The sequence below is a fragment of the Ursus arctos genome, unplaced genomic scaffold (genome assembly GCF_023065955.2).
Source record: "Ursus arctos isolate Adak ecotype North America unplaced genomic scaffold, UrsArc2.0 scaffold_8, whole genome shotgun sequence".
Classification (NCBI taxonomy): domain Eukaryota; kingdom Metazoa; phylum Chordata; class Mammalia; order Carnivora; family Ursidae; genus Ursus; species Ursus arctos.
In genome coordinates, this window is record NW_026623100.1 from 65,540,675 (window position 1) to 65,566,532 (window position 25,858).

Genomic DNA, 25,858 nt, shown 5'->3' on the forward strand with positions numbered 1-25,858 from the left:
TTATTTCAAAAGAATTTTAAAAATATTAAAACCCTACATATTAAAAAAATATTTAAAATATATTAGCCGCTCCCCTAAATTCTTAAAAAATGAATTCTTACAAATCAGTAAGGAAAAAAATGGGCCAAGGACATGAACACACTGTTCATAGAAATGGAAATACCGAACGGCTCTTAGATATATGAAAAGAAGTTCAATCTCATTCCTAAAAGAAATGCAATCGAAACCACACAGAGAGATACAGTATTTGACCTGTGATATTGGCAAAGACTGGAAGGTCTGATGTACTGTGTGCTAATATGCACAAACATACAGCTGCTGAGAGGCCAAGCTGGAGAAATCCCTATGGAGGGCAACTTGGCAATTAACTGTCAAAACTATAACTGCATCAAATTTTTGATCCAGCAATTCTACTTCCAGTTCCAGGATGTTACTGATGCACATGGGACATCATGCATGTCACCACAGTTTGTAACAGCAAAATATCAGAAGAATAAATAATAGGGAATTGGTTACGAAAACCACACTAACCACCCAAAGAAATACTATGCAGCTATGAAAGATAAGGAAATGGTTATGTACCAATATGGAACCATGTTAACCTGTATTAAGTGAAAAAAGCAAGGTGTAAAATAGTGTATAGCTACTACTGTTCATGTCAAAAAGAGGAAAAATAATATATATATTTCCTGGTATCTATATCAAATACCCCTGAAAGTAGAAATAAGACGTTAAAAAGGAAGAAAACTGATTAACTAGAGGATAGGGTGTAAGGAAGACTTGTCATTGTCCATCTTTTATAATTTCTTAATTTTGAAATATGTTTTAACTTAAAAAAAAAAAGGTAAGAATAAGCTGGTGAAATTTGCCTATGAAGGCTGTGGTAGCCAGTCCCCAAGATGGCCCCCAATAATCTCCACCTTTTGGTATTCATACCCTTGTATAGTCGCCCCCAACACTGTACCACAGTTGGTCTGTGTAAACAAAATATGTCAGAAGTGATGGTATGTCACTTCTGAGATTAAGCTATAAGGAACACCGGAGCTTTGCTCTTATTCTTTCTCTTCAATCACTCACTCACTCTAGGGGAAGCCAGCTGGCACATCTCTAACAGCCCTATGAAGTGATTCACATGGTGAGGACTGCCACCTCCTGCCAACAGTCACCTGAACTTGGAAGTGGATCCTCAAGCACAGGCAAGGTCTCAGATGATGACTGCCCTGGCCAACATTCTGACTGACCTCATGAGAAATTAAGTCAGAACCCAACTAAGTCAACCCCAGAAGCTGTATGAGATAAATTTTTATTGTTTTGGTCTGCTAAATTTTGGGGTAATTCGTACACAAATACAACAGTTAATATAAAAGCCTTAAAAAGATAGATAGTATAGGGGCGCCTGGGTGGCTCAGTCGGTTGGGCATCTGCCTTCAGCTCAGGTCATGATCTCAGGGTCATGGGCTCAAGCCCCACATTGGCTCTCTGTTGAGCAGGGAGTCTGCTTCTCCCTCTTACTCTCTCCCAAATAAATGAACCGAATCTTTGAAAAAAAGTAGATAATATAAAAGTCTTGTTTAACTTCTCTTGGGTCTTTATAGACTAAAAAGAGGATGCCCTAGGACCTTAAAAAAAAAAGAAAATCACATTTTCCCAAATATGTGGTTTGAGAAGAGTTGAAGGAATCCAAACTCTAGGCTCACCAGCCTGGGGATATTCAAAAGACTCCCAATGGGCTCCACACTCAGCATGGAGTCTGCTTGGGACACACTCTCTCTGCCCCTTCTGCTGTCCCTCTCTCTCTAAAATAAATAAATCTTAAAAAAAAAAAAAAGATTCTCTCCCTCTCAAAAAAAAGATAATATTTCAAATAAGTGGGGAAAAGAATTATTCACCGAATTTGTTGGGGAAATGGCTAATCATCTGGAAAAAACCTTAGGTCCATAACTCATACACGTACAAATCAATTCCAGATGTGATTAATCATATATATATATATGATTATATATATATTATATATATATATATAAAACTATAAAAGCACTAGAAAAGGGTATCGGAGAATATTTTTATAGTCCTATACAGGGAAAGGTTTCCAACATATGGCACAAAACCCAGAGGTCATAAAGGAAAAGAGTAAATAATGGCTCTAATTAGATAAACACGTAAAATATCTACACAGCAAAAGATACTAAAATAAAGTTAAAAGGCAAACAACAGATTCAGAGAAAATATTTGTAAAACGTGTAACAAAGGGTTAATATCCATAACCCATAAAGAACTATTACAAATTATAGCAAAAAGAGAAACAATCTATAATGGAATCTGTGGTTTTCACCCAAATATCCATTTGACTCCATTATGCAATTGCTATATGTAGTTTACATGTGATTGAATCCAGCCCAACTCCAGGCTTTAAACCAATCAGAATAATTTCATTCTCTTTGCCAAGGTCATTGGTTCAGGTAACCGAGGCCTAAAACAACGGTGCATGGTATTGATTGATTTAGGGATAATAATTAGGTCAGTCTGACATTCCAGTCAGTATTCTGCCTGGAATTCTGGAACATAAATCTTTCCTTCTGAGGCTTGGCACAACTACCACAGTTTGCACACATGGAAAAAGCTAGTCTAAGCATACAGCTGATCGATCCCAAAGGAGGACAGAGCTGAGAATTTCCGAAAAGGAAACTAGGGCCCTAACTGAATCATACCCGAAACCCATCCTCCCTTTGTGCTTTCCAGTTGGTAGACAATAAATCCCCTTGAACAAGACAATTTGAGTTGAATTTTGTTATTTGCAACTAAAAGGCTCCTTAGTGATACATGACTAAAAGAGGAAAAGCAAATGAGCAATTCACAGACATATGTGTCAAATAAACAAAATTTTAAATGTTCAACCTAACAATAAAAACTTTTTTTTAATTAAAACAAGGTATCCCTATGGGGTTGTAAAATTGGCAAAAATTAACAACATGGTTAACACATACTTCTAGTAAGAACGGATTTAGGCACTTCCATATACAGTTGATAAAAGTGTAAACTGCTAAGGTTTTGGAAGGCAATTGTTAGTTACCTAATAAAATTTAAATTGTGAAATTCTGAGCCCAGTAATTCCTCTAATTGGTCTTTAACCGATAGAAATACTCGAGATATATGTCTAGCATACATAGATCTCTGGCCTATAGAAATATTCAAACTGTTCACTGTACACTGGAACTCATCTAAATGCACCCCAGTAGGAAATGGTTAAATAAATCACAGTACAAACATACCATGGAACACTGTGCAGCAGTTTGGAAAGAAAAATGAAAAACACGATATACATGTACATACTAACATAGAAAGATGTCCGCAACATACATTAAGTGAAAAAGCAAACTGCAGAATAATATGTATAGTAAGACACCATTTTTATGACAGAAGGAAAAACAAAGTCCATAAAGCTAAGAGTCTATGTATGGAAGGAATAAAGAGGAGCTTTCATTTTATATTCTTCTATCTTCTCAAAAAAATTGTTACAATGAGCATTTTATTTTTTAGGTACAGTGTAATTCTAGTTTCATTTAAAATCTACATATTAATATATAAATATATAAATGTATACAAATGCATAAAAAACGTCCAGAAAAATACATAGCAAAATGTTTCTGTTGTTTTTTTTTTTAAGCAAAATGTTAATAGTAGTTATCTCTGGGTGGTGGAATTATAGGTGTATTTATTTTCTTCTCTGTAGTTTCTGAAAAATAATATTAATTCAATAATTAATTAAAAATACGTTTCAAAAGAAAGAGAGACTAAGCAAACTATCCTATGGGAGGGCTGACCTTTATTGTCATTTGCTATAAGCTTTAGGAAATAGACCTTTTTGACTCAAGGATTTAGGAAGCATGGAAACTCAAGCAGAGTAGGCTGGAGTAAGCTGTGGAACTACAGAAAGACGCATGAAGTTCAGGCACTTGGCAGTAAGGGAAAGGAAGGTGCTAGGCAAGTAATGAAAGCAAAATGAGGGGTGCCTGGTTGGTTCAGTTAAGCGTCTGCTTTAGGCTCAGGTCATGACTCAGGATCCTGGCATCAAGCTCCACATCCGGCTACCTGCTCACCCAGGAGACTGCTTCTCCATCTCCCTCTGCCCCCACCCCAGCTCATGCTCACTCTCTCTCTCATAAATAAATACAATCTTAAAAAAAAAAAAAAAGCAAAATGGAGTGGCTTAAGAGCTCACTGTTAACACTATCATTAAGACACAATATAATGGAAGGGCACAGAGTCTAAAACCAGACTGTCTAAATCCAAATCCTGGCTCCACCCTAGTTTTATGATTAAATTCTTTCTGTCTTAAAGTAAGATGTAGATAATTCATCTGTAAAATGTAGATAATCCCAATACCTATCTTGTAGGGTTGCTGTGAGAAATAATTAAATTAATACACACAAAGCACTTAGTACAATGCCTGATACATAGCAAGGGTCATACATGTTTGCTATTAATATTACTGGGTAGTGGTATAAATGTACCTAGTTCCCCTCTATGTAACATGCTACAATAAGAAGCCTAACATTTCTGCCCTGATGGAGCTTCTGATTTCGTTGAGAGTGCGAGGAACAAAAGAGTGAGCCAAAAGAGGGTGGCCTTCAGCTAACAAAAGTTTTTACACTTTTAAAGAGTTGTAGAAAACAAAACAAAGAACATATGAGATTTGCAAAACCGAAACTATCTGGCCCTTAAAAAAATTTACTACCCCTTATCTAAATAGTAAGCACTAAATGGAATTATATGCATGAGAGCATTATGAGAGCAGAAGGCAAGCTTTATAACTGAAAAATCTTATGAGTTGGGAGGGCCTCTAGAGATCAAGAATCCTTTTTGCTAATTAACGTTATTTCGTTTGGAATCAACCGCATTATTCAAGGACTCGAACCCATCTTTCAATACAAAACCAGCTATTATGCAATGCAGAGTTCGTGACTAGAAGAGACGTAAGCTCTATTCCTATTTCCACCACCTGTGACCACAGATAAACCCACTCACGCTGATTCGTGGGCTTCACCTATAAAGTGAAAGGGATGAATCACCAGATGATTAGCAGATCCCTTCTAGGTTAGAAAATCCTCTGGAACATTAAGTCCCCCATAGGATGGAGAACTACCTCAACTTCTTCCACACTCCAGGCCCGAAAGAGTCACGTGACGAGTCCCAGCCCAGTAGCAGGGAAGGGGTAATCTCAACTCCCCGTTCTAAACGTTGATAGCCTCTAACCTGGCTACAAGCAAAACAGGTGAAACAAAAACACTGCAATGTAGCCCAGCGTTTTATGCCGACACACACACGAGCAAACAGTTCGTTAACCTGAGGTGATAAATTAAAAGACACCTCTGCTCAGACCTACACACATAAGGCTACTCCAAGTTACTGCCCCAATCGCATTGGTCCTGGAGACCCCGTCCGATGGGGCCTCCTTCTGCTCCCTGGAACTCCATTCCCCGCGGGGAAGGGAGGCGGCCGCGGGCACTGGCGCAGAAGATGGAAAAGGAACTGCGGCTGTCGTTGTGGGGAAAGGCCAGGCGGAAAGCCAAGCTCACGCTCCATCTCACCTTAGCTCTGTCCTCTTGAACTCCCGCTGCGGACACGGAAAGATCGGAGTCAGGGCCGGGACTAGACGTGACCAAGGGGCGGGTCCTGCCCCAAAGGACCCCCCCTTCACTCCCGCCCCCGAACTCCGCAGGCTGCCCACCGGCCGCCTGTCTCAAAAACCGGGCACTTCGCCTCCTCCTCTATGGACCTCCTTCCATCTTATGGAGAAAGCGGCCCCTCGGCCCCGTTAGACGGAAGGGAACAGCATGGCAAGGAGCCAGAGGCAACTCGGCGCAGGAGTTTTAGTCAGGCAGTACATCGGACACCTAGCTGGGGCCAGGCTGAGGCAGAAAAGTCCTCCGCACGGCAGCCCCCATCTGAGCGCTTTCCACTTTCGTCCTCTTCAACTCAAGATGGTGGCCTCCCGGGCGATCGGCAGTCTCAGCCGCGCCACTGCCTCCAGGATGCTCCGCTGCCCAGGTGAGGCCTGGCTGGAAGCGCCCCGCAGCCCCGGGCAGAACTCTTGGAGAGCCTGAGGTAGCCCCGGAGCCGCGTCTCCCTTTTCGCTGTCGTCTCCCCGCCCCGCCGGGAACACAGCCCTGAACGGGGGAAAGGATGCCCCCCTTGGACCCAGTCTCCTGTGTCCTGTGTCCTGTGTCCTTGCGCAGACTGATACTTCCTGTCTCACTGCCCCCGAGTCCTGCAGCGATTTCAGGCTCTGTAGCTCCTAACGTTTCTGAGTCCTGTCTAGCACTTTACGCAAGTCTACCCGTCGCACTTCTGGCGTCACGCCCCTCATATTTTATATTCTATGATGACCTCGTACGTGTCCCTACTAGTCCAGGGGACAATCCAGTCTGTCACATCTTTGTGGCTCCACAGCACCTTACTCGTAACAGGAGCGGTCTTAAAACCTTCTTAGGTGGAATTAACCAGCCTTGCGAATTACTGCTACTCCCAGCTCCTTTCCCCAAAAACCGTTTTTATACCTATTACCACATTTCAATAAGGAGCTCGACTGTTACAGTTCCGGTAATCCCAGTGTGAATGTATAGTATGTTACATTTCAAGGGGAGGTTCTGCAAATTGCTAGAAGGATATTTTGTTAAATACACAAATAGTGCTTGTCCTATCTGTGGACACTGGGGGCAGGATGATGGGGAAAAAGATAAGCAAATAACCTGTACCTTAAGGGATAAAATGTTAAATAATTTTAAAAACTAATCTAATTTTGTTTCTGACGATACCCGGTTAGGTTTGCATTAGTTGTGTTATCTTTTTCTCTTCAAACTGGCAGTGAAAGGGTTAAAGTGGGTGATGATGGAAAATCGAGCATTTTCCTCCGATCTCAAATCTGTAAGGTGAAATGTAACTTTTTATTGCCTGTTACACTTAATACTGGCTGCTAATTAGACTTTTAATTTGTAATATGTCTTTCTCCTGAACCACGGTAGCTGGTAGCTGGAGTCGCTGTAAGGGATTAATTTTGGATTCAGACTTTTTCTGAATCTCAACCAATATTTTTAGTTTCCACAGGACTGCTTTGTGTGTGTGTGTGTGTGTGTGTGTGTGTGTGTGTGTGTATACCAATCATAATATTACAAAAAAATTGAAATGTAAAGACTGGGTAAGGGTTAAGAAAAAAGTCACCCATTCTCTCACTGTTAGCATTTGGTCATTTTACCTTAAATTTGGTTTATGTTTTCCACATTTATGGTTTAAGGCTTTATGAAGATCAGGTGTGTATATTTGAACTTGCCTATGTATTGGTTTTAAGGTACTTCTTACGGATTAGCAGCTGGTGTAACACTGAGCTGGTAGTCAGGTCATGTGGGTTTCTGGTCACTAAACTAGCTGTGTAACTTTGAACAAATACCTTAGTCTAACTGAGCTTTATTTTCCTCATCTGTAAAATGAATGAGACTTTGGATTTTCTTAGACACGAGAAATCGCATGAAAGAGCAATTCAAAGCATTAAATTTGGAGTCTGACTTTGGGGCTTGAATTTGGCTCAGTCTTTTACTCTCTGGTGACCTTGGACAATTAATTTCTTCACTTTTCTTGTTTGCAAAATGGGGAATGATACCTTTGTGAACTTCAAAGGAGTTATCCTAAGTTTAAAGCAATTTTTCATGGACTAAATGCTCAGTACATGCTGCTTTTAACTCTTTCCTGCCCTGAAGAACTGATTCTATGGATCTGAGAATTTGTTTAAATAATTTTTACATTTTCTATGTGTATTAACAAGCTTAGCTTTTCCTTATTTTTTGTACAGAAATATATATACACATGTAAATGTATATATATTGCATTGTTTTCACCAATAAGAATATATGGCTTATAGTTATTGCCCCTTTGAATAACAGTTTATGAATTTTGAAAACATGTCTAGAAAGTGAATTCAAAATTACCTGTATGCCTGGATTGCCATTTAGATTCAATATATTGGTCTTTCACCCAGAAAGTCTGTGCCAGGGCCAAAGTTTAATGAGATTATGACGTTTACTGATGGATGGGTAAATTCTCTTGAAACTGATTTGTCATCTTCAAAGTTCAAACCCATTCCTCCCCCACATAATGCTGTAATTCTGAATATGACTGTGAAATGACAGTCACAACTTAACCAAGATATCTTGTTTAATTCCCACTCCTAAATCTAAATTTCTAATTATGTAAGTGGTAAAATAATTTCACAGGAAATGAATTAGAGGCAAATACTGTAGTAAGTGACGTGTATTTGAATTTGACTCACTTCCTTAATCCTGTCTCTTCCCCCAGAGTTGAATATTGAGAAAAGTTGCTCTTTGTTACAACCAAAGTAACATTCTCATATTTGAAATTTGTGTCAGCATAATCCAGCTCTCTCGGCTGCTATAGTTTTAGGTCTTGTAGGTATCTTCTTGAGTCAAATTACCAAAATGATTAAGAAGTAGGACAAAGGTTTCTTTTTTTGCTGGCACAGTTGATCTAGGCCAAAGTTCACCTAGCTGCTCCCAACTAAACTGTCCAGATTACATAATGGGTAAGGCTAGATTTCAAAAGCAAAGCTACCTTGTGCCTACCAACTTGATTATTTGTGGTTTCAATTCATTTCAAGATATGTCTGTACAGCTACTGATTTTCTCTTTTTTGTCTCTGTTGGTTTAGAGGAAGTTTTGTGTGTGTGAATATGGATGTGTGTGTTTGTGCAGCAAAGGTAGATTAGTGGTAAGAGTTTAAAATGGTTTGAACCATAACCTAACAAACACCAACCTGCTGTCCAAATAGTTGGCCTTTAAAAGTACAACCCGTGCCCGAGCTCTCGTACCTGCTCTGTTTTCTTTTTTGCTTAGCACTTACCTCTTAACATACTTTTTTACATATTTATGTTTCTTGGTTTTTTGGCTGTCTTTCCACCCCATCCCTCCCACCCTGCATTCCCAGTCAGTCCATCCCCACTGTCATCCACTTTACCCTGTTCTAGCTAGAATTGCTTATTCCCTGCTTCCCCTCCCACTGGAATTTCCACTTTACAGGCAAATGCCTTTTTATGCCAGGCCTATTTTCACCTCTTCATGTATCTCTACTGAGTAGGAACTGATTCTTCCTATGATATATATATCATCCCCTGCTGCCGTAGAATGTAAGCTACACAGAGATAGGGATTTTGTCTTTTTGTTCACTCTGAGTGCCTGAAACAGTGCACAGCACATGGTAGGCCACAACGATTTGTTGTTATTGTTGAATGAAGGACTGCAAGATGATACTGGAAGAGCTTACGCTTTAGTTGGGGGAAACACCTGCTAGAGATGCAGTGATTAGAGAACAAAATAGTAAATTATAAAAATCAAAAGGGATTTTGAAGGGAAGGGAAAGATCATTGTAGATGGAATCACATGATAAGGCCTTGTAGAAAAGGTTGGATACAAAGATAAAGAAGAGTGATAAATACAGATGATTCATATTTTAAATGATGGTAAAGCAGAGAAGGGATGTATATGTTAGAGAGGTAGAGGCATGGGGATTGAGGAAATGGCTAACTTCTATCTTAATTTACTTGTGTGTAACACTGTGACAGATACTTTTATAATCATTACATCACTTTTATTTCTGTCTTTATATGAACACTGAAATGCACTAAGAGACTTGTTCATGGTTATATAGCTAGTAAATGATAAATGTGGTGGTTGAACCTAAGTCTTTTGACTCTCAGGTCCTTTGTCTTTGCACTCAGAGGGCTGTTTGGAGAGCTTAAAGAAGAAAATGCAGACAGAACCACAGATCAACTCACCCTGGTGCTTGTGTCATCTACACAGTTTTCTTTTAATATGTTGCTTGCCTTTCAAACCAGTGTAAAGCTGCTGTTTTCTGTGCCTTCTCTTCCCCTCCCATAAAGAACTGTAGGATAGGGGCTTCTGGCTGGCTCAAAGAGCATGAGACTCTTGATCTCAGGGTTGTAAGTTCCAGCCCCACATTGGGTCTAAAGAGTACTTAAATAAGTAAAACTTAAAAGAAATAGGGGCACCTGGATGGCTCAGTTGGTTTAGCATCTGACTCTTGATTTTTGGCTCAGGGTCATGAGATCCAACCCTGTGTCAGGCTCAGTGCTCAATGGGGAATCTACTTGAGATTATTTCTCTCCCTCTCTCTCTGCCCACCCCCCACCCCCTGTGCATGCTTTCTCTCTCTCAAATAAATAAAACTGCAGGATAGAGGGAAAGAAGGAAGAAGCAAGAGCCTTGGCTACTGCCGATGGTCCCTCTCCAAATGCGCTGCGCCATCAATAGGTTCTCCAAATCAGTGGCTCCCACGTGGCACACTTGTTTGCTGTCTGCTTCAGTTTCCTTTTTAAAAAATAGGGACTCTTCCACGTGGGAAGATCCACACATGCAGTCTCCCTTGGGTTCAACTGCCTCTGCCTTTTGTAACTCCTATATCTGTATAAGCCCTGACTGACCAATGTGACCCATAGGTAGGGACATCTCTATGCCCCTGTTCAGCAAGAAGAAGTTACAGAAAATGAGACCTTCTACCCTCAGCAACCTTAAAGATTTAAGGGTAAAATTGTTCAGGGGGGAATGATGTGGGAAACAAAGGCAGAAGAGAAATTATTGAATTTCCTTACTACCTAGTCCTTGAAACAGGCAAAGTGACATTCCTCTAGGGACTCAACTGCCTCATTGTTAATACTTTGCTAAGGGCAGAAGACAATCCTAGCCTGACCCCCCCACCCCCAGGATCCTGTAAGTCTACTTTAACATATAAAAATTCCTTTGGAAACTTCTTTAGCTCTACTCCCCAAGATACATGTTAGCTAGCAATCGTCCGCCAAGCATATGACCCACCGATATATATATATATATATACATATATATATATATGTGAGTTCATATGGTATTTGTCTTTCTCTGACTGACTTATTTTGCTTAGCATTATACGCTCAAGCTCCATCCATGGTGTTGCAAGTGACAAGATTTCATTCTTTATGGTTGAATAATATTCCACCATTATTTCATTCTTAATTATTCATATTAAATTTTTTTATATCTAATTTTCATTGAAATATACTGCATTTGGACTACATTGGGGCTGTATATGGTCTTGGAATCCACAACATAATTTAAAAGAGTGGAGTGCCATATATATATATATATATATATATATATATATATATATATATATATATATATATATAAAGGGTCTCATGACTGAGTTTCTACTAAACAGTAATAAATGACCTTTCCTACTAATAGCTAGTCCCCTCAGGATCCTGGAAACCTTGTTTCCGAAATACTTGGGAGGCTTGCACTCTCCCTAACCCCTCCCAACTTGAAAGTGTATAGTGGGTCACTCCTCATGACCCCAGTGCAGCTCTTTCTTCCCATGCTTTAAATAAAAACACCTTATTGCACCTAAAAAAAAAAAGTCTCTGAGGCCCAGCCCCCTTAAATTCTGTTTCTGTGGTCCTAGGTTGTATGTCGCCCAGACATTTATGAGTGTATTTGAGCCTCCCTCACTTATTTTAATGCTTGACTTCATTCTGGAATCACTTTCAATACTGCTTTGGGAATCCCAGTCCAGCTGGATATGTTGGATAGTCTTTTGGGTCCTGCTTTGGCCACCTGTAATAGTTCCCCAATGCAGAAGGGTCCATGCCTCCTGGTCAGATATAGATCATCATATAGAACCATGGGTATGGTTCTAAGGTTTGTTTCTAAATCCTGTAGAGAGTATTTTTGATAGAATTGGTGTTTAAAATTGCATTTAGAATACTACCATGACGTAAAATGGCCAACATGGTTTAATTTTATTGTCCATTATTTTTGATTATCACTGCATGCTAAGGCAGTCTAAGACTCTTGTTCAATATCCCTCAATTCTGAGCTAGATGAAGGTAGGGGCTCTGGAGAATGAGAGACTAGACAGAAAGAGAGACAAGTGGTCACAGGCTGGTGGAAAGGTTTAGCTGCTGAGAGGTTGCTAGGGATTTTAACCTTTTTTTTTTTCTTTTAGTAGCGCTCCTAAATTAGGCAGGCACTCCACTCTTTTAAATTATGTTGTGGATTCCAAGACCATATACAGCCCCAATGTAGTCCAAATGCAGTATATTTCAATGAAAATTAGATATAAAAAAATTTAATATGAATAATTAAGAATGAAATAATGGTGGAATATTATTCAACCATAAAGAATGAAATCTTGTCACTTGCAACACCATGGATGGAGCTTGAGCGTATAATGCTAAGCAAAATAAGTCAGTCAGAGAACAACAAATGCCGTATGAACTCACTCATATGTGGAATTTAAGAAATAGGACAAACGAGCAAAGGGAAAAAAAGACAAACCAAGAAGCAGACTCTTAACTATAGAGAACAAACTGATGGTTACCAAAGGGGAAGTGGGAGGGAGGGATGGGTGAAAAAGTGATGGGGATTAAAGAGTACACTTATCATGATGGAAAATAAAAGAATAAAAAGAAAGAAATTTGCTGATATTTAGTATATGAATTGATAGAGGTACATGCACATAATTTATTTAAAAAGGAATAAAATAACAAATACTGAGGGAAAGCTAGTACAAGTAGAGGAGATAAAGAAACCACTGGATATTATTAAAGCACTAATTCCTGGGTACAGGTATTCATGTGTACTGCTATTACATTCACTAATTATTAGGGGATGATTTGTTTTTATTTTTAGTGCTAAAGAGAAAACTTTTTTTCTAAGATATTGGAAGGTTTGGAAGATGTGGGTAGGGAGGAGTAAAGAATTAAAGAGGTGTGTAGGAGGGGCGCCTGGCTGGCTCAGTAGTAGAGCATGCAACTCTTGATCTCAGGGTCATGCGTTCAAGCCCCATGTTGGGCATGGAGCCTACTTTTTAAAAAATTGTAAAAAGAAAGAAAGATACGTAGGAGATATGGTTTGAAGTGAATCATGAATATGAAAGACAAAGGAAGAAAGAGCAGGGTGTTTTTAAAGAAGTTTGGAAGTTGTAACTAAGGGATGTGGACCCTGTGCTGGCCTCCAGAATAGCTTGGTTACTACCTAGAGCCAGATGTTTGGATTAGAGCAAGGCAAATGTGACCCTTTAATGGTAGAAAGGAGGTAGAGTAATGCCCAAAACAAACTTTGAATTTTTGCCTAGGAATTTCCCAGTGTTCCCTACCTTCTATCCATAGTCCAGATTGAAAGACTCTCTGTTGGAACTTCTCTTGTGATGGCTTGTGCTCAAAATATCATCTCATCATTATGCAGGAGAGCCTCAAGTAGTAAAGTGATTAGGAAGGAGAAGTGTAGCTGGTCTTTGTCATCCCCAGGGTAGGAGTATTCTTGGTGAAATGCAGTAGAGACCTGTTCAGTGAGAAATTCTTAAAATAGCATAGTGTGACTGGGCTTTTCCATAAATGGCCGCTTGTGCCTGTTGATTTCACCTTTTTTAAAGTTTTTATTTGAATTTCAGGTAGTTCACATACAGTGTAATATTAGTTTCAGGTGTACAGTATAGTGATCCAGCACTTCATACAACACCCGGTGCTCATCACAAGTGCGCTCCTAAATCCCCATCACCTGTTTAATTCATCCCTCCCCAACTCCCTTCTGGTAACCATCAGTTTGTTCTCTATAGTTAAGAGTCTGTTTCTTGGTTTGCTTCTCTTTTTTTTCTCTTTGTTTTACTTCTTATATTCCACATATGAGTGAAATAATATGGTATTTGCCTTCCTCTGACTTATTCGCTTAGCATAATACTGTAGCTCCATCCATGAGGTTGCAAATGGCAAGATTTCATTCTTTATGGCTGAGTAATACTCCATTATAAATGATTTTACTTTTGATAACACTGGAAAGTCCATCTCTCCATAAAAATACAAGAGGTTGTGGCTAGAGAACATGGTTGAGATACTTTTGTAATACATTTGGGACTGACATGGATCACTTTGTAGATTACTTACTTCCTAGTGTGTTCAGATTTCCACAAATTTAGTGTCTGAAACAATACAGATTTATTATCTGACAGTTATGGATGTCAGAAATGAGTCTCACTGGGCTAAAAGCAAAAGTGTTGACAGGGCTTTGTTCATTCTGGGTGCTCTGAGGGAGAATTCATTTCCTTGCCTTTTCTAGGTTTCAAGGCTGCCTGCTTTCCTTGACTTTTTCAAAGCCAGCAAAGTGGGGCTGAGTCCTTATGCTGCCATCTCTCTGGTCGTCCTTGACTCTCTCTTCTTCATGATTACATTGGGCCCACCTGGATAATCCAGGCTTTCTCTCTCTCTCTCTCTCTCTCTCTCGGTCAGCTAACTGGCAACCTTAATTCCCTTAGCCATATAACCTAACATATTCACAGTTTCTGGAGACCTGGACATCTTTGAGGGGGCAATTTTTCCACTTACAACATTTACTATTTAAATAATCTTATAAGCTGATCATTAAAATGAAAAAGATGGTAGTAGTCACAATAATGGTCTAGAATACATTATTCTCATTTTGGGTTTTTTGTTGTTGTTATAAATTCCAGTTATGTTATATTTAGCAAACACTACAGCAGTTATGTTTTATAAAGTAAATTATTTTGAATACCTTTTTCTTGTAGGTTATATTTGCCGCAGCTTTTCAGGGACCTCTGCTTTGCGAAGTAAGTTTAATTTCTTGTTGACATGCTTACACTGCTTTTTAGATTTGTTTAGCAATAAATGTTTACAAATAAATTATGTTTCTCTTTTTAGCCAGAACCCATATTAACTATGGAGTCAAAGGGGATGTGGCTGTTGTTCGAATTAACTCACCCAATTCAAAGGTACCTAATTTAACTTGCTGCGGTCTGTTTCTGGTAATACATTCATAAATCCAGTGCTGAATGGGAGGGAAAGAAATCCACCAATCTGGCAGTAATCTTATATGAATTTGTAGTTTTGATAGTTTAACAAATTGCTCAGGGAATGCAGTTTTCTGGAGCAGTGGTCTTTGTTTAAGAATTCCTTCTAGTTGACCTTAGGTCTCAGGTTAACATCAAGGATTAATGAAATTAGCCTTCTATTATTGTGTAGGATCCTGAGGTGACTTACTAGATAAGAACCAAAGTGCAAGCTTTGTTTTATAAAAGTCAAAACTCACCTAACTACCAGCTTGTTACACATGCTTTCTTCATTACCTGCCTGAAATAGTCATTACTGATAGAAAATTGGCTGGGTTAAATGTGGTTGTTAAGCTTCCTGAGGAACTTTAATGAATGACTCAGTGTAGTTCACATGTTGGAAGTCAAGTTCTGTTCCAAGTGGAGCCTCATTTGCTTTTGGCATCTTCAACAAAGCATGCGGCATTCATCCAGTCTTTGCCAAGAAGACCTTTATTGCAGGACCTTTTGCTTTTCCCTCATCTAAAATCGGTGTTGGGGCACCTGGATGGCTCAGTTAAGTGTCTGACTTGATCTCAGCTCAGGTCTGGATCTCATGGTTGTGAGGTCAAGCCGCACATTGGACTCCACACTGGGCATGGAGCCTACTTAAAAAAAACAAATAAATAAAAATAAAATTAGTGTCAGGTTTTCATATTTCAGAAATCTTGTTACTAGAGTCCTAGATGGACTAGGAGGATATAGATGGAAGCAATTAGCAACTATCACAAATTGAGGAAAATAAGAACCAGTTCGCCTCACTAGGATGAATTTTGGTACCCACTGACCAATGATTCAAACTTAAGATATGTTTTCAGAATTTTCTAAGCTGAGTATTTTTTCTGAACACAAAATCAACACGTGCTTATAGTGGAAAGTTTGAAAGCTATGCAGAAGAAAATAACAAGTCATTTGTACTACAAACCCAAAGGCAAACACTTTTAACTTTTTTTTTTTTAAGATTTTATTTATTTATTAGAGAGAGCACACACAAGTAGGCAGAGTGGTAGACAGAGGGAGAGAGAGAAGCAGGCTCCCTGCTGAGCAGAGAGCCCGACGTGAGGCTCTATCCCAGGACCCTGGGACCATGACCTGAGCCAGAGGCAGACACCCAACCAGCTGAGCCACCCAGGTGCCCCCACTTTTAACATTTAATCCCGTTTCAACAAATATTTACAAAATAAGATCATACTATATGTCTAATTTTGATTCCTTTTTTTCTTAATGTTACACAAATTTTTCCATACCAACAAACGAAATAGATTTATTTGTAGCCCACATATGATTCAGACTCTTAGGAATATGACCCTGAGTTCCTCCTTTGAGTAGATTGATTTGTGTGTGTGTGTGTGTGTGTGTGTGTGTTTGTGTGTATTAAAGATTTTGAATCATTATTGAAAACACTGATGAGATGTTATAGCCAGTTCAAAGAAGAATCCACAGTACAGACAGTCAGGAATATTGAAATGAATGTGCAAATGGAGACAAACTGGTTTTTCCACATGGATCTGATTGTATCTTTTGGGACAATTGGTTTGCATGCCTATAGACAATATTTTTTAATTGCTTTCAGTTATCTGCACTTCGCAGAGAGTTAACATAATTCCAAAGAACCAAAAAAAAAGATAACAGAGAAGGGTATGCTATAGATAATGCAGTTTCTTTGAAAAACAACATTTCTCCTATATAAATAATGTTATAGGTGGAAGTCGTCCCCTTAAAATTCCTATGTTGAAGCTCTGCGCCCTAATGTGATGGTATTTGGAGGTGAGATTTCGGGAGTTAATTAGGTTTAGATGTGGTCATGAGGGTGGAGCCCTCATGAAGAGATTAGTATCTTTTTTGTGTGTGTCAGTGGTTCCTTTTTTTTTTTAATTTAAATTCAATTACTTATATTATTAGTTTCAGAGGTAGAGTTCAGTGATTCATAAGTCTTTTATAATACCCAGTGCTCATTACATCACATGCCCTTCTTAATGTCCATTAATGTCAAGAAATGGGCAGAAGACATGAACAGACATTTCTCCAAAAAAATGAGTAGACCTAGACCTATTTTTAAAGGGAGGGTTCTTACAGTTCTCTAAAGCTGAAGAGAAATCTGGGTTTAGGGGGTTTTTCTTCCTCCCCCTCTTTCTCGCTTCTAACAGTATATTTCTGTTGGATAAACAAATTTCCAGCAATCCAAATAGCATTTCATGGTGATTTGCATATCTCATACTTCAGATTTAAAGCCTTAGGTTTATACGTATTTCCCTTTGGCAGGTAAATACGCTAAATAAAGAACTGCAGTCAGAGTTCATGGAAGTAATGAATGAAATCTGGGCTAGTGATCAAATCAGAAGTGCTGTCCTTATCTCATCGAAGCCAGGCTGCTTTATTGCAGGTGCTGACATCAAGTAAGTATTCAAAAATTTGAAGTCACCTTTCATCTTGGTTCATAGTATGTTTCTTAGGCCTAATCATTCCTTCTTTTAAAAGAAGGTAGAAGTAAATTCTCTGAAAGTTTTCTTTTTTTAAGTTATTTTCACAAGTGTAATAAAGTTGAAAGAAGAGGGGCTTGTTGCTTAAACCACATAAGACTAACCTTTCCTTAAAGAAGTCGAAAGCAGTTCTAAGAATATTTCAGTAGAATAAAAAATACTATAAAATTAAACTAACAATGAGGTGCCGTTTTTTTTTTTTTAACCCAACAGACTAGCAAATATTTAAAAGTTTGAAAATACCATGTTAGCAAGGACTTGAGGAAATAAGAAGGTTAATATATCACTAGTAGGAATGCCCATTGCTACAGCAACCTTGGAAAACATTTTGGCAGCCTTTAAAAAAATTGAAAATGCGTGTATCATACGATTCAGCGATATCTCGCCTAGCTATAGATATGCTAAAGAAATCCCACCCTTTGTTTTTAAGGACACATATATAAAGATGTTCAGCCCTATGTAGCTTAAAATAATGAAGAATTTCAAGCAATTAAATGTCAGTCATTGGGAAAATGGATGAGACTGTGGAACTTTCATATGATAAAATACTACAGAACAGTTCAGAGGAATTCACTGGATCCACACTATAATGTTAGAGCTCGAAAACATAATGTTAAGTTAAAAAAAAAAAAAGCAAGTTGTAGAACATTCTGTATAGTATGTCGTTTATGTAAACATTTTAAAATTATATGTGAAATGCCTCTTTGTTCTCTATAGATACAAATATGTAGTTGGTCTGGAAGAATACACTACAAACATTCGAGAATGGGTGCTTCAGGGTAAATGAAGTGGCTGGTTGGATTCTACGAGGCTGTCAAAGGGAACTTTAGTGATGCAGCTAATATTTTCTTTTTTTAAATGGTAGGATTTATGCATATGTAACTTGTTTATAGTTCTTTAAAGCATTTATAAGGAGGTGAAATGCTATCTTAGTTTAGTGGGCTAAAATGTTAACAATTGTTAATTCCGTCAAAATATGAGTATTTGTTATATTATTCTTTGTTCTTAGGCAACAATAGCCAGCATTATAGGCTTAGTAATTTGTACTTAAGGTGTTTGTATAGTTTTAAACCTTGCTCCACATTGTGTTCTCTTTTTTGTTTATGTATAATAATTAGGAATTTATAAATATTTAATGTTTATTTTTTAGAACAAGTGAAATTATCTGTATCGAGTGCTTTTTCTTCTAGCTCAGTTATTTGAGCCTAGAGAGACAGTGGTCTACCTGGCAGTAGCTTCCTATATCCAGAGGCTTCTGTGAGGCTAGCTGAGCAACTCGCAGTATGTAAAATGCCAAATACTAGTTATCTTTGGCCAAACGTACAGAATCCACAGTTTAAATGTGTTCAAGAACAAAGTAGCAAATGAAACAAACTGAAACTAAAGGACATTAAGTACATTACTGTACTAGATCTTTTATAATCATTAGACCTATAAACAACTTGAAAGCTTTTTTTCCCACTGGTGTTTTGACTGCTGTTCAATCTGGGAGTTACTTGATAGCGAAAATGGTTAATGTGATAGTGAAAATATTTACCAGAAGATGGTTTTCTCTTGTACGGAGAGCTTTGTAATCTAATGGGTTTTTTTAATAGAAAATAAAATTTTGCAACATGTTTTGTTTCGTGTTCTCTGGATCCAGAAATCTAACACTCTTTATGGAGAGATGATGGTGCTGATATTAGTGCTGTCTGAGGCGAAACCATTCTTAAACTTCTGAGTATTTGAAGATTCACTCTCAAATATTGGTAGACAATAGGGTAGGGGTCCAGTGGATGAGGTATTGAACAAAGTAGGGTATAATGTCATCTTTGGTTTTTTTTCTCTTCTCTGCTTTCATGTTTACTGCAGCATGATAGCCTCTTGCAAGACCCCTGAAGAGGTAACAAAATTGTCACAGGAAGGACAGAGAATGTTTGAGAAACTCGAGAAGTCCACAAAGCCTGTTGTGGCTGCCATCAGTGGCGCCTGCTTAGGCGGAGGACTTGAGGTATAGATTTCTTTTAAAGTCCTGAGACACTGTTCAGCGTGTTGATGGGAATTACAAGCTGCAAACCTGTGGGTTGTGGTTTTGCCTGCAGAGAGTTCTTGGAGGAGAATCAGCTTTCTTTTTAGTTGTCAAACTTCTGGATGGATTTCAATCCTTATTTCATGGCACAGAGCAAGTAAACCAAAGTGCGATGTTTTCATTTTTATAAATTGAGAAGATTTGAATTAGATCTCCAAGGTCTCTTTCGATTCCAAAAACCTGGTTCACATTTGCAAGGCAAAGATTCAGAAGTGTGATCCGTGCTCTTAAGCTGCTTACGTCTAGATGAGATACACAGAGCATAATATGCGTTTAAGTGCTTTGTGAGCAGTAAAGATGGTGAATAATGTAAGATTTGAGGGAAGAGATGCTTACTAGACTGGAGCATGTAGAAAAAGAGAGGGGAATTTAAATTACATTTAATGAGCATTTATCACATGCTGGGCTCTATGCTAGACACTTTCACATATATTAATTAAAGAAACCTGTGCCTGGTCCTAAAAAATGGGCAGAAATTGATTAATCAGAAAATTGTGGGGGGGGGGAATCATTTCACATATGGCATGGTATGAGCAAAGACAAGGGTAAGCAAAGCCTGTTAGATCACTGTGACCAGGCCTGCTTGATTGAAAAGGAGGGTCTCTGTAGGGTACAGGCCTTCTTAACTTGGCGTGCAATGTACAGTGGTGGGTGGGTTCTTCTGTTTAGAGCTTCCATAGCTTTCATCAGGTTTTTAAGGAGATTCAGAACCCCAGCAAAGGTTAATTAGAGGGAAAGTATGGAATAAGGCTGGATGGAAAGGTAAATTGTAGAAAGCATCAAATACATTCCTGCTTTATAAGTAATTTTTAGACCCTCACATATCTTAAGATATTATAAAGTTACATTTTCTAACATTCTGATTTTCTTTTATTTGTTTGAAGCTTGCCATTTCCTGCCAATATAGAATAGCAACCAAAGATAGAAAAACAGTATTAGGTACCCCTGAAGTCTTGCTGGGAATCTTGCCAGGAGCAGGAGGCACACAAAGACTGCCCAAAATGGTGAGTTTAAGCCCCCTTGTGACCTTTAGAACCTCAGTACCTATAGGTCCCTTTATTTATTCTTTTTATTCAATTCTTTTGTAGTTTTGTTTTGTTTTATTTTTGCATTCTTTGGTTTATTTAGGTTTGTATCAGGGGAAAAAACAGTTTATTTTTAGAGCAAAGATTAAGAGTTAAGTTGTAGTGATAAAGAGAGCTCCTCTTACAGTATTTAAAAAGTCTTAAAAGTTCAAATGACAGGGAAAGTTGGATGGGAAAGGTGAGTATGCTAAAATTGTCATCCTGGGTAAGAGGACATAATTGTATTCAAGTTCACAGGGATAACAAATCTCTTCTTCATATATTCTCTAGTTTTGGCTATCATACAATTTCTAGACCAAGTTGCTATTTTGAGAACACATGAAAATACATGGTATAGAAATTGGAGATTCAAATAGAGCACAGACCATTTTGTTAAGCAAGAGAAATGTAACCTTATTTAAGTTATGCTCATCTTTACTGAAGACATAGTTCTTTTAAGACATCTGATTCATCTTAGATTTTTAGTCTACCAAAACTGCCTTAGGTACTTAACATCATAGAAATAAATGTGAATTGCTCTTGTAATTCTTTTTTTCTTTTTTTTTTTCTTTACCATTTTATTTATTTGAAAGAGAGACAGAGCATGAGCATGAGTGGGGGGAGGAGGCAGAGGGAGAGGGAGAAGCAGACTCCCTGCTAAGCAGGAAGCACAATGCAGGGCTCCATGCTAGGACCCTGAGATCATGACCTGAGCCGAACGCAGACACCTAACCGACTGAGCCACCTAGGCGCCCCATGCTCTTGTAGTTCTTCATACAATCACAGGAACATTAAGAGTTGAATCAGTATTTCATAGAAGATGTTTTTTGGGGGGTAGGAACTGAAAAAATCAGTGTGGGAAATGATCCTCACTTTGTAGTAACAGACACAATGACTATACTTTTCTGTATAAGATTAAAAAAAATGTAAATGCAATGTTGTTTCTTTTTTTAATTTATTTAAATTCAGTTAACATATAATGTATTACATAGTTTCAGAGGTAGAGTTCAGTGATTCATCAGTCTTCATAACACCCAGTGCTCATTACATCATGTGCTCTTTAGATCTATTTCCTCTGATACAAAAGGCATAATATGGGTATTCATTGTAGAATTTAGAAACAAAATAAAATATGGGTATATAGGACCAGTAACAAATTTTATTATTGATGTTTATTTTCTCAATTCCACTTTTTTAAATTCCTTGGTCAAAATTAATTTTTTAAAGATTTTATTTATTTATTTAAAGAAGAGAGAGCATGTGCATGAGCACGGGGAGGGGCAGAGGAAGAAGGAAAGAGAGACAATCTCAAGCAGACTCCATGCTGAACACAGAGCCTGATGTAGGGCTGGATCCCACGACCCTGGGATCATGACCTGAGCTGAAATCAAGAGTTGGATGCTTAACCAACTGAGCCATCCAGGCACCCAAAGTCCTTGATCAAAATTATTGATCAAGGTCTTTTATTAACACCTGAAGAAGTATAAAGGTAAATAAGGTATATGTTTGCCTTTCTGGAACTTAACAGGTTTTTGTTTTTGTTTTTAAGATTTTATTTTTAAGTAATCTCTATACCCAGCGTGGGGCTTGAACTTACAACCCCGAGATCAAGAGTTGCGTGCATTACCAAATGAACCAGCCAGGTGCCCCTTGAACTTATAGTTCAGTTTGTTCCTTCTGTGCACAGTACCAGTTTTTCAAATCCATGGGTCATATTTCATGATAAATATTAGAGGCAGATCTTTCTCCTGTTTGTATGATCTCATTGCTGTATGCTATAGAACCAAAAGAGGCCAATCAGGCTTTTGAATTCATAAGGAGAGGAAAAGAACAGTCAGACCTGGAGGCTGCAGAGCAATCTTAATATCTCACTGAACCCTACAGCTTCAGGTACTATTGATGCCTCAGTGAAAACAAGTCTCACAGAAATACTCTTTAGAGGGAAGTTGATATGAGCTGGGCACAGAAAAATAGGAAGATTTATGTGTTTTCTGATAATAGTGTGCATTCCTTCATAGAAATTGTCAAGGGGATTTATTGAAAGAATACATAAGCCTATATGGGTGTAGAAAATATTGCTGGGTTTCTTTCATTGTTTTATAATAGTTGGTATTTGAATGTTGCTAGAAACCATTCTTCTAGTACTTACATAAGAAGCTCTAGCTGAGTTCTATTTTTAAGCCTAAAATTCTTTTAAAAACGTTGGGCACCTGGGTAGCTCAATTGGTTAAGCATCCGGGTCTTGATTTCAGCTCAGGTCATGGTCTCAGTGTCCAGGGATCCAGCCGCCCCACCCCCCACCCCCTGGGTTTTCCCTCTCTCTCAAATAAAGAAATCTTTTTTTTTAATTAAAAATAAATAAATTAAATAAAGACATTGTCAAAACTGTCAGGTTTCTCAGTCTCCACTAGTTCCACTAAAGGAATTTTAAGTATTATATAAATGACATAATATATAAACGCACAGTTTTAGGAAACATGAAATTATTTCTCTACCTTATCAATTCCATAAGACAGAAATCTTACATATTGAATTAAAAGAAGAGATACAGACATTTTTGCTTCAACTGGAGGTGTCTAATCCCAAAAGTTACCTTAATGTGTACTGGTGTGTAAAATTTAAGTGATCGATAAATAGCATAAAAATCTGGTTTGACTTTCCTCATTTAAATATTTATTTTGCTCAGTTGAATGATTTGTAAACTGTAATTGTCACTCTGATATTTTTCCCCTTGTACTCTGATCCTTGCTTGCTTGTTAGGTGGGTGTGCCTGCTGCTTTTGACATGATGTTGACTGGTAGAAACATTCGTGCAGACAGAGCAAAGAAAATGGGACTGGTTGACCAATTGGTGGAACCCCTGGGTGAGTGGCAGCATGCCTCGGAATTGAGCCTTATAAAGTTATTTTTTAAAAAGTTAATATCTTAAATATTGGTTAGAGTGAAATTCAAACTCCCAAGAAATTGAGTCATTCTGAAGACTGAAGTTTTCTGAATATAGCTCATACTAAATCATTTCTAACATTAATCACCCCAACTTCTATTTTATTTTATAAATTGGACATCAAGAGTACAGAATTGAATCAAGTCCTTATTTTTGGTTCTTAAATTACCTGTATCATTATTCATGATAACCCCTTCTTCAGTTTTTGTGTCTGTTTTAGTAATACAATAAACATGTATGAAACAACCTGAGAATGTTACCAGTAGTTGACATCTACTGATGTGCTGCTTCCCTACATACAACTTCTTTGCCTCCCCTCACCCAAGGAAACCACTATTCCAGATTGTGTGTTCATCATCCTCTTACGTTTCTTAAAAATCAGCGTTATTTGAGATATTATGTAATAACAAATTTACCAATTTTTAATGTATAATTTGAGTTTTGACAAGTGTATAAGTTATGTAACCGCCACCACAGTCATTTATAATAGAACATTTCTAGTATATAGCTTTTTGTGTCATCTTTCATTTTAGTGTAATGCTTTTGAGATTCATCCATGTTGCATATATCAACAGCTTGTTCCTTCTTAATGCTGAGTGTTATTTCATCGTATAGATTTATCATAATTTGTTTATCCATTCACCAAATGACGGAAATTTGAGTTGTTTCCAGTTTGTGGCTGTTCAGAATAGAGCTGCTATGAGCATTCATCCACAAGGCTTTGTGTTTACATATATTTCATTTCTCCTAGACAAATAACCAAAGAGTAGATTGGCTGATCATCATAAGATTTGTGTGTGGCTTTTAAGAAACTGTCAAACTGTTTTCTCAAAATGGTTATACCATTTTGCATTCCTACCAGCAGTGTATGAGAGTTCTGGTTGCCAACTGCTTTGCATGGTCAGCCTTTTTAATTTTAATAGAAGCGTAGTAATATCTCATTGTGGTTTTAATTTATATTTTCCTAATGACCAGAGACACTAAATTTCTTTCATGTGTTGATTTGCCTTCTGTATATCTTCTGGTAAAGTGTCTGTTCAGATGTCTTGCCCATTTTGTTTGACTGAGTTTTTCTCATTATTGAGTTTCCAGAGTTCTTTATATCAGAATACAAATCCTTTGTGAGATTTGTGATTTGCAAATATTTTCTTCCTGTCTTCATTATCTAAATGCAGAAATTCTTAATTTTCGTGAAGTCCATTGTATCAGGATCTTCTTTTACGGGTCATGCTGTTGTTGTTGTATCTAAGAAATCTTTTCTTAGCAAGACTGCAAAGATTTTCTCCTATATTTTCTTCTGGAAGTTTTGTGGTTTAGCTCTTCCATTTTTGTCTGTGATCCATTTCAAGTTAACTTTTGTATGTGATATGAGGTAGATGGAGTTTTTTGGGGGGGCGGGGAGGTTGCAAATGAATATCCAATGTCCTGGCACAGTTTGTTGAAAATACTCTTCTTTCCCCATTGACCTACTTTGACACCTTGGTCAAAAATCAGTTGACTCCATATGTTTGAGTCTATATCTGGATTTCTTATCTCCAGTTATCTATATGTCTTTACTTAAGCCAGTATCATACTGTCTTGATTATTATGTTTTAGTAAATCTTGAAATCAGGTAGTATGACCTCTTATATTTTGGTTCTCTTTCAAAATTTATTTTGCCTATACTGGTTTATTTGCATTTACTATAAATTTTATAATCATCCATAACTACAAAAGTACATGCGAGGATTCTGATTGGAATCACCCTGAATCAATGTATCAGTTTGAGGAGAATTGACATCTTTAACATATTGAGTCTTTTCATCATGAGTAGGGTATAACTCTGTTTATTTAGATCATCTTTAATTTCTCTCCGCAGTGTTTTATACTTTTCTTTGAGCATAACTTGCACACAGTTTGTTAAATTTATACCTCGGTACTTCATACTTTTAGGACATTATACTTTTTTAACTTTAATTTTCTCATTAACCACTAATATATTTATATATTTACATATATAAATACAACTGATTTTTGTACATGGACCTTGTATTCTGTGACCTTGCTAAATTTATTTATTCTAGTAACTTTTCCTATAGATTTCTAAGGAGTTTTTATATAAATAGTAATGTCTATAAATAAAGACATTTTGGTTTTTTCCTTTCCCATCTTGTTGGCATTTGTTTTTTGTTTTTGTTTTTTTTCTTGACTGACTGCAATGGCTAAGGTCTTTAGTACAATATTGGATAGAGGTAGTGAAAGCAGATATTGTTAACTTGTTCCCCATCTTAGGGGAAGAGCATTCACTCTGATGCTGTAGGGTGTATGGTGTTAGCTGTAGCTTTTTTTATATATGCCCTTATCAGATTGCAGACATTTCTTTTTATCTA

General features: G+C 37.6%; 2 protein-coding genes across 9 annotated transcripts in view; one reads left to right on the forward strand and one right to left on the reverse strand.

Moving 5' to 3' along the window:
* The window catches only part of HADHB (hydroxyacyl-CoA dehydrogenase trifunctional multienzyme complex subunit beta), a 35,140-nt gene extending 29,447 nt beyond the window's left edge, over positions 1-5,693 (reverse strand). For all 7 annotated transcript variants that reach the window (XM_057309138.1, XM_057309137.1, XM_057309136.1 and 4 more), the window contains exon 1: positions 5,589-5,693. The gene's annotated coding sequence lies outside the window, so the exon portion shown is untranslated. The remainder of the gene's footprint in view (positions 1-5,588) is intronic.
* Positions 5,694-5,834: 141 nt separating this feature from the next.
* HADHA (hydroxyacyl-CoA dehydrogenase trifunctional multienzyme complex subunit alpha) overlaps positions 5,835-25,858 on the forward strand; it is a 47,513-nt gene continuing 27,489 nt past the window's right edge. Inside the window, exons 1-7 of one of the 2 annotated variants that reach the window (XM_026520294.3) lie at positions 5,835-6,048; positions 14,635-14,676; positions 14,768-14,838; positions 17,197-17,330; positions 19,266-19,404; positions 20,367-20,486; positions 23,307-23,409. In XM_026520294.3, coding sequence (XP_026376079.2) covers positions 5,835-6,048; positions 14,635-14,676; positions 14,768-14,838; positions 17,197-17,330; positions 19,266-19,404; positions 20,367-20,486; positions 23,307-23,409 — 823 coding nt within the window. Of the gene's footprint in view, positions 6,049-6,086; positions 6,106-14,634; positions 14,677-14,767; positions 14,839-17,196; positions 17,331-19,265; positions 19,405-20,366; positions 20,487-23,306; positions 23,410-25,858 lie in introns of those variants that run through there. The other variant, XM_048222775.1, reaches the window with a different exon arrangement.